Source organism: Coccidioides immitis, assembly GCF_000149335.2.
Source record: "Coccidioides immitis RS genomic scaffold supercont3.1, whole genome shotgun sequence".
Taxonomy (NCBI): domain Eukaryota; kingdom Fungi; phylum Ascomycota; class Eurotiomycetes; order Onygenales; family Onygenaceae; genus Coccidioides; species Coccidioides immitis.
The window spans coordinates 5,277,482-5,288,977 of record NW_004504310.1 but is presented as its reverse complement, the minus strand read 5'-3'; the positions used below and the strand labels follow the sequence as shown (position 1 = coordinate 5,288,977).

Genomic DNA, 11,496 nt, shown 5'->3' with positions numbered 1-11,496 from the left:
CGACACGGACGGAGCTCAGTCTACAGGCGTGCGTGCTGCAGAGATGAAGCTCACAAACCACTCCACAGTTCCGGTTTATACTATCTCTGGCTCTTCTACCGCACGCCCCCTTCCAGAATGGCTGGCTCGGAGGCGGAAGCGGAGCTTGAAAGCTGACCCCGAGTACGCAAACAGGGTGGAATTGTTGCAAGACTTCGAGTTTGAGGAAGCCAGCCAGTGTATCCGAGTTAGTGAGGATGGACAGTGGGTAATGAGTACAGGTAAGATATTTTTTTTTTCGGGCCCCCTGTTAAATTTCAAAATTGGAGGATTTAACCAACGGAGCAACAGGAACGTACAAACCCCAGATCCATACACACTACCTACCGCATTTATCCCTCTCGTGGGCGCGCCATACTATTTCTCTAAATACAACCTTTCAAATTCTTTCATCGGACTACTCAAAATCCTTACATTTACAGGCGGACCGTTCGTTGGAATTTCACACTCCCCAAGGCTGTCATTATACGACGCGCTTACCGCGATATGGCCGCGACCTAGTGTATGATAGGCAGTCGGCCGAGGCGCTGGTTCCTGCCGTAGGAGTCAATCAAGATGGTATGGGTGAAGTGTTCCGATTAAATCTGGAACAGGGGAGGTATATGCGGAGCTACGAAGTAGACGTCGGTGGCGACGATTTCACCTCGGCCGGAGGAGGGGCTTTGCAAGGTGGTATAAATACAGGAAGTGTGAATACCGGAGCTGTAGCTGAAGAAAGTCATAATATGTTGGCATTTGGAACCTCTTTAGGAACCGTGGAACTATGGGATTCACGAGCAAAGGGGAGAGCTGCTGTACTTTTACCCCCCTCGGACTCTCAGCCTGGAGAAGGGAGATCCGAAATTACAGCTCTGCAGTTTCACAGATCTGGTTTAACTCTTGCGACGGGTTCCTCTCAGGGACTTATATACTTATACGATTTACGTTCGCCAGTGCCTTTGCTTAAAAAAGATCAAGGATATGGCTATCCCATCCACACACTTAATTTCCTTACACCCTCGACGTCCACGCGAGAACAAACAACCGATCCAAAAATTCTCTCATCCGATAAGCGGATTATTAAGATTTGGGATGCAAGGGACGGCACGCCATGGACATCAGTCGAACCGGCGGTTGATATCAATTGCGTTGCTTGGTGCAAAGACAGCGGGATGATATTAACTGCTAACGAAGGAAGACAGCAACATGCCTTCTTTATTCCTCAGCTTGGTCCGGCCCCGAGATGGTGTGCGTTCCTGGATAACCTCGTTGAAGAGATGGCAGAAGACCCGAATGATCCGCATGCGTTTAACGCGGGTCAGGCGGGCTCTGTCTATGACAACTACAAATTCTTGACAGTACCACAGTTACGGTCTCTGAATCTGGACCACCTTATCGGAAGGACGTCGCTTCTCCGACCATATATGCATGGTTATTTTGTGGCACAGCGGCTGTATGAGGAGGCTCGCCTTATTACTAATCCATTTGTTTGGGAAGAAGAGCGTGCAAAACGGATCAAAGAGAAGATTGATAAAGAGCGTGAAAGCCGCATCCGCGGAAAGAAGAAGGTTGCCGCAAAGGTCAACAAGAAGTTGGCTGAGAAGCTTCTCGAGAAAGAGGAGCGCCATGAGAGACGTCAAGCTCAGAAAATTCTGGCACAAGGTGGTGATGAAAGCAGCGCCAAACCCGAGGCAGCCTCGACAGGAAAGGGTATACTGCACGATCCTCGTTTCGCCAAGCTATTCGAAGACGAAGAATTTGCTGTGGACGAAACGTCGAGGGAGTTCTTAGCTTTGAATCCAAGCAGCGCAACTGCCCCAGCCGAAAAGCGTGAAAGAGGACTAACGGCTGTCGAGGAAGAAGCCATTGACGAGGTCCCCGGCTCGAGCTCCGATGAATCGTCGAACGAGCATGAAAGCCCTGCCAAGCCTAAATCATCTACATCCATATCAACAGCTTCCTATAAACGAACAAAGCGGCCTCCACCAAAGATGGAAATTTCGTCATCTTTTAGAACGGCCAAGTCTCGCGATCGGTCGTTTGAGTCCCGAGTCCAGAAGACGCGAGCTAAAGAGCGGCCGGCTGCCACTAGTCGTGCAGTTGGCGAAAAGACCGTTACCTTCGCTCCTCGGGCTAAGTCGCGCGTAAAACCGATGGCAGAGCCTGAAAGCAGAGGATCATACCGCTCTGCAAAAGACCGCCGGAGTGCATCGGCGAACACTTTCCGAAAGATGTGATTCACTGGCACGTCGAAGCAATTTACACAATAGATCACGAGGCATCTACCTCCGGAGCATCGATGCCGTGATGGCTTCCTTCCCCCGTAGATGGATCTACCATTGGTGCTATGGCACCCTTGGAATCTTAGACGGCGAGAGCAAGTCCGCAGCTTTTTCCCCAGGCAAGCTGCAAATTTTGTTATGATGCGCATGAGCTTCGAGGGAGGTTTGCTACGCCTTCAAGTCCTTTCTGTCAGTAATGGACGATATATATAGGCTGTGTTAAGCATACAATGGACGTTCCGGTATGACGATATCCTGAAAGTTCTTCGTATGTCTAGGCGCTCCGGGCCGAATACGGAACGGAAACTCCTCTTTTTCGACCGACCGGGAAAGAGCTTAGAGGTATCAAAGGCCCTGCATCAGGTATAGGCGAGAAAGAGTCATGCAGGATTCAAGGACTATGCGAGGCTTCTCGCCAGGCATGTGCTGGCCTGTGAGAAAAAGACATCAAACCTGAAGAATTATCGCAAGTAGAGTATATTCCATAGTTTACATGCCTAGCAACTCTACGATAAATAAATCGAAACCCTTTCAATAGCTTTACATTTGCATTATTCACACCGTTCATGATATATGGCCGACCGCCTTTGTCCCAGCCCAGATCGGCCCAATAAACGGGTCACGTGCCTATGACGGGATCGGATTTACAATTATGCCGGTAATAGGTTTCCGCGAGTGCGTTTCCGGTGCAGGAAAGAGGAGCAGCCAGAATCCGGGTTTGCTCTTCATTTCTGGAGCTTTCAGTGCTCAAAGATATACAGGGACTCGTGTAGTTAGACTTTCTTACTCCATAGACTTGAAGAGGCACACGGGATAGCAGCTTTGTTTGGCAAACGATTATATGCTGATGAGTACTATTTCCCGGTGTGGATCTCAACAACCGCTGATGGTGTAGTTGGCTATCACGTTCGGCTGTAAAGGACTTCCCATGCTACCGAAAGGTCGCCGGCTCGATTCCGGCTCAGCGGATACAAAACAAAACATTTCTTTTTTGCTTTTTTTCTCCCTGGGAAAATTATATATATATATATATATATGTATCTGCCGATGACGGATCTTTTTTTTTTTTTAACCTTTTTTAAAACGGTGTGATACAGCAGGATAAAACAAAGCCCTCTGTACTCCCTCCTCCGTACTGATCACCGCATTTGGTGCATGGGGCTTGTGTCACGCTCGCCAATCAAGCAGAACCACCGAGCGGGTTATACTTCCTAGTTCAGCCATCTTTTCCCCATCCGCTGACCCCCTCACGCTCTGCTACTCTTGTTCCCCGCATGGCAGTCTCCAACTGTGTCTTTGGGAGATATATACATAGAGCGAGAGTCCAGGCCTGATGAAGACTCCTGGTCTTCTTGAACGATGGGACCTCTACCATCGATAGAGTGGATCATTAGCCGTCACCATGCCCAAATCGGCACCCGTCGAGAAGTTCTATCTACAGCCAACTTTACATTCTCCAAATAGCCCTTTACCTGTGCTACTATATCGAGAGATACTTCCCCACCCCATCAACGAGGAGTCGACCTCTGAGTTTCTACAGGCCAACGGTTGGGAGAAAAGAGTGAGTGCGCTCTATTCTTTTCCCCAGGTGCACCTCTAATAAAAAATACGTTTGGATTTCTGACATTTGAGCGTCATCTGAGGGGACATGGGGGCACATCGCGACTCATCATTTCCACCCAAATACCCATGAATGCTATGGTGCGTCCTTTGTCGTACACTCAAACCGCCTGGTATTATACAGCAAAAGATCATGGGAGTGGATGTGGCAATCGTGTCATCATTGAAGTCAGAATCAGTAATGCATATATCCAACTTTAGGAATTTTCCAGGGTTCTTCGACCCTCATCATCGGCCGTGGAAGATTCGACGGCGAGGGCGGTGTCTACATCCCCATCAATACGGGAGATGTAATTGTCTTGCCTGCTGGAACCACGCACTGCTCTCTCGAAAGTAAGGGAGACTACCGATATATTGGTGTCTACCCAAAGGTAAAAACGACTAAATATCCCTTTCGGGCTTTCCTAGCAGAATCCGGTCAGCTTTGACACTTGAGTAGGGTGCACCGCGATGGCGAAATGAATTTGGCAGAAACCCCATTGATATCAACACTCAGAGAAAAGAAATTTTAAGAGTGGAGATGCCAACCCAAGACCCGGTATATGGGAAAAACGGCCCTCTTGTTCACCTGTGGAACGAAGCCTTGTTGGCGTATTCGGCAGGAGGACCTTCAAAGCTGTAATTCCAGCAGCCTTCGTTCGTGATCAAGGCCATATGTCCTTTTCCTGCACTGGGCCCGAGACTATCCTGAAAAGAAGGGGCTTTTGGACGACCTCGAGCTAGATCAAGCTTTGTAAACTTGTTTTAATGCTGGGAGACCTCATTTCTGCATATATTCTTATTTTACAGCATGCCTGGCATTGATCCGTTTAGAGGGGTCATAAGCCAACATTGATCTTAATAGATGCTCAATGCAAGACATCTCACCCGGGCCAATTTCACGTCACTGCATCGCTACCTCGTCCCATCGTGCGTAGTCGCTCATTCAGCGATACGGGAGGTCGACAGCAACCAGAATTCTCACACCGCAAGCTGTCTTCATTGTAATAGTCTCCTCTCTTCTGCCAGCTATTCTACCACCCTTCAGGAAACGGCCCGAGAGTGCTCATATCTCTGCAATTACTTCATTCTGATCCCCTTTTCAAGGCTCTTGGATTTTGTTTGAAAGGAGTTACTCGCTTATGTTTGATTTGGGGTATGTAGTTGTAGGTTGCACGCCATCTGTCAAATCTCCAGAATCAGCTGAAGTTGGTCGCCGGCATGAAGTGTTGGCAAGCGTAGGCAGGGCAGGTTTCTGAAGGGTACATTTTTTTATTAACCTTCATTTTCAACCAGGCACTATCCAATTGAATAGTATGCTTTGCGCATAGAACAAGCCTGCCCCTTGCGCATGCCATATAAGCTGCTATATACGGACCTGATTCCATTAGATTACTCGAAACAAGACTGGCTTCCTGTCCGACTAATCAGAGATATCTTTGAGATAATGTAGTACTCAATGTTATTAGGAAACTAAATACACAATTCCTTCCATTCTCCGATTAAATTAATCCAAAAAGGGCAAAAAAAAAGGGAAAAAAGAAAGAAAGAAAGAAAAAAAAGAGAGCCTGCACCAAATACAAAATGGATGCACAAAGTTTCAAGCGGATGTTTTTGCCTTGCAAAGTCGCTTTCCTGTATAAGAAAAAAAAGAAGTTATTTCCTTTCAAACAATCCTGATATCAGTCTATTGCCGGCATGCGGCTTCAATACGCAAGCCATAACAAACGCCAGGAGGAAAAAAGGATGCAAGACTAACCAGGGGGAACGAGGGGCGAAAATAGAAACAGAGGAAAGGTTCCACCAGGGATCAAACGAAAACTCCGATCAAAACAAGTTCAAAAGAGCCGACCAATGCTAAAGCCAAAGCAAAAAGAAAAGAAAAGAAACGAAGCAATATGCCTCCGCAAACACATCAAACATAGGGACAAGAAATATTCAAAAAGGTGAAATAAAAAAGATCCTTGAAGCAGTATACGTCATGAAGAATCTCACTGGGCCCATCTCCGGGGGCCAGTAGGCCAAGAAGGCATGTGCCAAAAATATCGAATGCACGCTAAGCTCGACAATTCCAAGATAGAATCTCGGGGGAAAAAAAATATAAGGAATAGAAAACTTATAGGGACTAGGAGCGGGTAAGATATTTCTGGAAAGATTGCGGAAGGCTGGTATCCGTCAAATGTCTCCAGCTGATGTTAACTGTGATCCGTGCATATGAAGAACCAGAGTGGACATGGGTGCTACCTCACGTCTCAAATCTAGCAGTAATACGGGGGTGATTGTGATGAAATAGCGTCGTTGGCGGTGTAATTCGTGTTAAAAATGCAAGAAATAGCTCGAATGACGTTCCCCATATTCAAGGCCAAGCGCGATACCTGCCACGGGAGACACTGGGTGGCCCGCCTTCGCTGCGCGTTTCGGCAGCGGGTTGCAACTCCGTAGACGGCGCACCTCCATGATCTGCACCAGCCGTGGTAGCTCCCTTCCTTCCTTCTTCCAAACTCCGACGAGAAGCACCAAAATCGCTCATCGCGAACAAAAGGGGCTCATCTTCATCCATGTTGGCCGGTGTGCCTAAATGTCGGTTGAAGCTGAACCTATGGCTGCTACCACGTCGAGTATCGGGGGGGACAGCCGTTCCACCGTTGTTGCCACTGCCGATATACCCTTCTCGGTCCGCATCTGTTACGTTCGGTATTGGGCTGGCGCGCCCTAGACTGCTAGCGGCGGAAACATGGGGCTGAGGGTGGCCGAACGATCCGCGCCCACGACCATGGGCAAAGCGGGGTTGATATTGGCGAGGAGACGAGGTCCCTGGAACGTTGTCGATTCTCGAAGGGGATTCATCCACGATCGATTGACCCGTACGCGTATCTTTCTGGTTCTGTTGTTGTAACGCATTTGTGTCTGATGCGGGGACGGATGACTCTTGTTGGCGTACTAGTTCACTGAGACTAAGCGTCGATCGGTCCTCAGCTCCCAAGCTCAAACTACGCATCCCAAAAGGTAAAAAATCACCCAGATCATCTTCAACAGGAGGGCTTGAGCGTCTCTGAGCAGCAGAGCTGGATCGGCGAAAACTAGGGATAAATGGACGCGGAGAAGTGGGTATGTCAATCGCATTCGCAGTGGACTCGTCGCGTTTTAATCGAGGTTCATCGTTCGCCCGCTCTTCAGATGGAGAGCGACGAGACTCATGGGAGAGACGATGTCTTCGCTCGTGGCGATCCTCATGAGAATGGGAATAATCGACGACGCTATTAGAGCTTAGACGGGAAGGAACTGCGGGAATGTGCTGTGTATGAGGTGAAATTGCTTTCCCAGGGGAGGAGGAAACGGATATCGAGGCTCCTGCCACAGACGTGGCAGCATTGGGAAGCTGTTTGCTAGACGATATGGATGATGGTTGAAGGAGCAGAGAAGACGACATAGAATCTGATAGTACAGCGTTGGAATCCCGCATCTTTTGAAATCGGGATAGAGCAGCGGACGTTCTTTTCGTGTTCTTATCCAAGGATTTAGAATCTTTCCTAGACAGTAGGTCCTTTCCCATCTCAAGCATCTTGAGAAAGTCCGAAATATTATCTTCGTCCGCCTGTAGGGACCCTGAACTTGTAGTAGCCGGGTCTGCTGATGTTCCCGAGCCTGGGTGCACAGTCGAGGAGCTCACACTGACTCTGCCACTGGAGTTATTATCGTCGTCAGTTTTACTGGCACCCCCGGAGGATAGTCTACCCCGTCGGTGGCTAAACGAGCTGCTGTACTTTGAGATGGGGGCAGGTCGCGGCGAGCCGGATGTAGATGATGCTATCGCACTTTCTGATACATGAGCCGATCTTCTAGATGTCGTGGGTGTACCGTGGGGAGGGGGCATTTGTCTCGCGCTAGAAGTGATATCCATTGGCCCCACGCGTGGGGCTGAGTTTTTCGGTTGGGATCCCACTGGGCTATCAACAAGAGCAGGAGAGGCAGAGAGAGGAGGAGCCTTGAAGGGCTGGATGGATATTGATGGACGCCGTTGGATTAGATGATTGCCTTCGCCAGAGAGCGCGGCGACCCGACCTGCTTGGCTCGGTCTTGGGGAATGAGAAGGACGAGTAGGGGAGCTGGGCGAACCGGCTGCTAGCTCTCTTGCGGCGCGCAGAGCTGATATAGGGCTAGCTCCTGTGGTGGCGCCGACCTGGTGGAATGTTGACATGCTTCCGTAGGCTTGCCCAAGGTCAGGACGTCCCACATCTCGTTTTTGCACAGGCAAGGAGCCATGCTCCTGCCCTGCGGCGGCAAAGTTGTCTTCTGACGGTAAAGAGGGCTTAAAAAAGCGCTCATCCACTCCCATAAACCTAGAGCTCAACAACGCCTCTGAATCATCTACTCGGAAATCGCAGTTGGTCCGATAAGTAACCAAAGCAGAGAGAGGACCAGCAGGAGAGTCCGTCACGCCGAAAGAATAAGTATCGACCACTGGGCCGTTTCCCGGATGTAGAGGAACGGTCAACGGATCGTTGGTTGATCTAATTTGCCCTCCGGGCCCCTGCAAGATTCGATATTTCAGCGATAGTGCTGGATTAGGCCGTATTTTCGAGTGACGTTTCGAGTATTTCCAAGCTGGGAGCAATTTAGAATAGGCATATAGGGATCTGAACACGACGATGCTCTTTTTATAGACCGTAGGAAGTATACTGCCCATATCTAGAGGCAGGTCATCGGGGCCGGGACCAAGGTCAATACGCCATCTTTCTAAGATGACCCCGCTCTTTGAAGTTCTAGAGTTATCGAGACAGCCGTAGGTGGCAAGGGCTTCGACCACATCCCATCGTTTGCCAGAGTCGTCGATGATGACCAAGCTTTGATTGTTCGTCAACTGTGTAAGATCCAGGTAGACCTCGATGATCAGCGGAGGCGGTCGACTGTCGGTGCAATTGCTGTACTTCCAGACGCCCAAGGAGTCCTTCAGGTCTTCTGTCTCGTTAACTTCCACGTTGAACTAAATGGGATGAAAGCGATGGTCAGCGTATGCAGGGAATAATAGTCTGGAGACAACGGCCACTCACCCATTTATTTGTTCGTATCACGCCGTGGTATGTGGCGGGGGAAAGGTCTACCCGGGAATGTAAGATGACAAGAGCAGCCTTTGTATGGTAATTCTGCATTTTTTTTTTTTTTCCTTGGGCGTCAGTTTTTCAGGCTGCCAGATGGAACGAACGGCAAAGGGCAAGGGAGGGAATATCTAACCTGGATGATCTGGTCAAGCTTTTGGGACGGGGATTTCTCTGGGGACTCGATGGTCTGCTCTTGATCCGAGGCGTCCATCTGTCTATCGATCCCCAGGCCTCTGGAAACGTTTGGGCCGAAGCGAGCGGTGCCTCGATCGCGGGTGATCGGCCTGCTGGAGCTGGGGTGAGGGGAGGAGACGGGCGATGCCACCGCTGACGAAGTTCTACGATGTTGATGCATGGTGACGGAAGGTCGAGCGGACTCGATAATCAAGGTCTTCTCGGGAGGAGAGGAAGAAGAAGAAGAAGAAGAGGACGAAGGAGAAGGAGGAGGAGGATGATGAGAGGGGGACGAATCAGGCAAAGGGTATAAAAAAGCCGTGTTGTGGTATCCGATGGAAGGCCATGTTAATCTGAACCGGGGCGGAGGAAAGGTGCGGCCTGGTTGCGGCTTAGGCTGGCACAGCGAAGGGCAATCGAGAGGTGAGCGTCAAGGACTGCGTGCATTGGAAGGGAAATGCTGTCTTTTCAAGAAGACTCAGGCAGCAACGGGGGCGGGTACCTCTGCCGAAGGAGAGGGTGGTGAGGGTTTGACAGCTTCTCTGCAACGATGATTGGACGTACGAGGAGAAACGGGGAGCGTTTCCCAAGAAACCCGTTCTAGGAGTACATAGCAGGTAGCTGGGAGCTGGCAGATGAATCAGGACGGAAGCAAAGCGGTTACAGGAAGCTGGAGAAGAAAGCTTGGAGAGAACTTGGGGGAGACAGAAAACGGGGGAGGGAGAGAGGAAGAGAGAGAGAGAGAGAAAGAGAGAGAGAGAGAGAGAGAGAGAGAGAGAGAGGGAGAGAGAGAGAACGGTAATAGGTAATACGTCGCGAGTTAATGGACGAGCCGGGGCGATGCAGATGCAGCAGCAGGCGTGTTTTGGAGCAGCAAGGCGTGGATTCCGGGGGTTGAGGTCAGCTTAGCTCGTCACTAAACGATGTGACGCACAGCAGGTGACTCGAAGCCCGGGACAGATGATCAGGGTGGATCCCGCAACGTCGCCCCGAAGGTTTTTGGCTGGGAGCTGGGTGCAAAAAAGCATAAAAACAAGAGCCATCCGAACCACTCAGGCCCACCGGTCACGGTGCCTTTTTTGTTGTTTTGTCTTCTTTTTTTTTTTCTTTTTTTTCTTTTCCCCAGCCGGTTTGTTGACAGGTCTGATTATAAAAAAAAAATAATATATAATACATATATACATACACATATACATATGCCCGTCAGTCTCCGGCAGCGTGTCTCACAGTGAGAGCTCTCGACTTGGAACTTCGACGGCCCAGAAAAACCTGCACGGCGGACGCCCGTCGGGTGGCTGGTATCAGTACGGTACTGGTATTTTGAGTCCGCGAAGTACTAGCCGTAAATACGGCGGCAACGAAGGTCCTTCCGAAGCCAATTGTAGCGCGCAACACCCGCCTGTTGACGAGACGCCTAGATCGTAATAGGCCTAGGCTACGGTGGGGCGTCCTGTAAGCCACCGTTTCATACGTGCCCCATACAACAACTGCACGGTCGGGACGATAAGCATCTGGGAAAATTCCCTGCGGGACGATACGCAGGATTTAGCATTTTTCTTGCTCCCTGATAAGCTAACTATCACGCCCGCAAGCGACAAGATAACATCATCTACAGAGTACCATATGTAACTAACTATGAGACGGAGCACCTCGGATCCAGTGGTTGGCCGCCTCCCTGAGGGGGTTGGCTGGCCTGTCTCCCGGTCCAAGTCGCCTGTTTGGCAGTGGGAGGCGACAAGCCGGCCAGTTGCTGCACGCAATTCTTGGAATTCTCACGTCGTTGGTCACTAGGAAGTTAGCTGTCAATCCTCCAGACCGCAAACGCAGGATTATTCCCCCTGGCGGTGGACAGAGCTGCAGGCCCATGTCTCTCTGCCTCCGGACTGGCTGCCTTGCGCTCGACCGGCGAATCAGGGGCCCCGTCCAACACAATGCATTTGCCGGATGCCTTTTCTTTTTTCTTTTTTTCTTTTTTTTTTTTTTTTTTTTTTTTTTTTTTTTTACACTTTTGATGTGTCTTCTTTTTTTTTGCGCTCCCGATTCTTCACGTCCCCAGTCGCACATCGAAGCTGCACGGCTAGAAGTACGGAGTACTCCGTATTCTCTCTGTCTCTTCTCGCTCTCTTCCCCACAAAACCCCACCGCACCCTGGCGACAATCTTTGGCTCCGGCGCCAATCTCTGGAGCCAGGTCGCTCCAGCGTCTGAGGTAAACGTGGTACTGCAGTTTTCGAACCTGTTGGCACCGTCCATACTTTCTATACTTGAGTTAACAAGGTCCGCCCCAACATCTCTCACATACCCCTGCCCGCTTGGTTTGGCTCT

At 50.0% G+C, this 11,496-nt stretch overlaps 3 protein-coding genes and 1 non-coding gene across 4 annotated transcripts; 3 read left to right on the top strand and 1 right to left on the bottom strand.

Moving 5' to 3' along the window:
- Nucleotides 1-5: 5 nt before the first annotated feature.
- Nucleotides 6-2,844, top strand: CIMG_01220 (WD repeat protein). Its single transcript, XM_001247448.2, has 2 exons — nucleotides 6-260; nucleotides 331-2,844. Exons 1-2 carry the CDS (start codon nucleotides 44-46, stop codon nucleotides 2,253-2,255), a joined length of 2,142 nt encoding a protein of 713 aa, XP_001247449.1. The 5' UTR covers nucleotides 6-43; the 3' UTR covers nucleotides 2,256-2,844.
- Nucleotides 2,845-3,180: 336 nt separating this feature from the next.
- On the top strand, nucleotides 3,181-3,269 carry CIMG_15028. Its single transcript has one exon. It is a non-coding gene; the product is annotated as a tRNA-Tyr (tRNA).
- A 433-nt stretch (nucleotides 3,270-3,702) lies between these two features.
- Nucleotides 3,703-4,795, top strand: CIMG_10697 (uncharacterized protein; the record flags this gene model as incomplete). Its single annotated transcript, XM_012358867.1, has 4 exons — nucleotides 3,703-3,861; nucleotides 3,944-4,001; nucleotides 4,122-4,291; nucleotides 4,360-4,795. The coding sequence occupies 4 exons, from the start codon at nucleotides 3,703-3,705 to the stop codon at nucleotides 4,540-4,542; spliced, it is 570 nt and encodes a 189-aa protein (XP_012214290.1). The 3' UTR covers nucleotides 4,543-4,795.
- A 532-nt stretch (nucleotides 4,796-5,327) lies between these two features.
- On the bottom strand, nucleotides 5,328-9,804 carry CIMG_01222 (autophagy protein Atg13). The gene is made up of 3 exons (XM_001247450.2): nucleotides 9,132-9,804; nucleotides 8,951-9,043; nucleotides 5,328-8,883 (listed from the first exon to the last, which is right to left on the bottom strand). Exons 1-3 carry the CDS (start codon nucleotides 9,351-9,353, stop codon nucleotides 6,256-6,258), a joined length of 2,943 nt encoding a protein of 980 aa, XP_001247451.1. The 5' UTR covers nucleotides 9,354-9,804; the 3' UTR covers nucleotides 5,328-6,255.
- Nucleotides 9,805-11,496: the final 1,692 nt, after the last annotated feature.

Coding starts and splice junctions, on each gene's coding strand:
- CIMG_01222 (XM_001247450.2), bottom strand. CDS start 9,353: ATGCATCAACATCGTAGAACTTCGTCAGCGGTGGCATCGCCCGTCTCC. Junction 9,044..9,131: donor AGCTTGACCAGATCATCCAG/GTTAGATATTCC, acceptor AAAAAAATGCAG/AATTACCATACAAAGGCTGC. Junction 8,884..8,950: donor TGATACGAACAAATAAATGG/GTGAGTGGCCGT, acceptor CATCCCATTTAG/TTCAACGTGGAAGTTAACGA.
- CIMG_01220 (XM_001247448.2), top strand. CDS start 44: ATGAAGCTCACAAACCACTCCACAGTTCCGGTTTATACTATCTCTGGC. Junction 261..330: donor ACAGTGGGTAATGAGTACAG/GTAAGATATTTT, acceptor ACGGAGCAACAG/GAACGTACAAACCCCAGATC.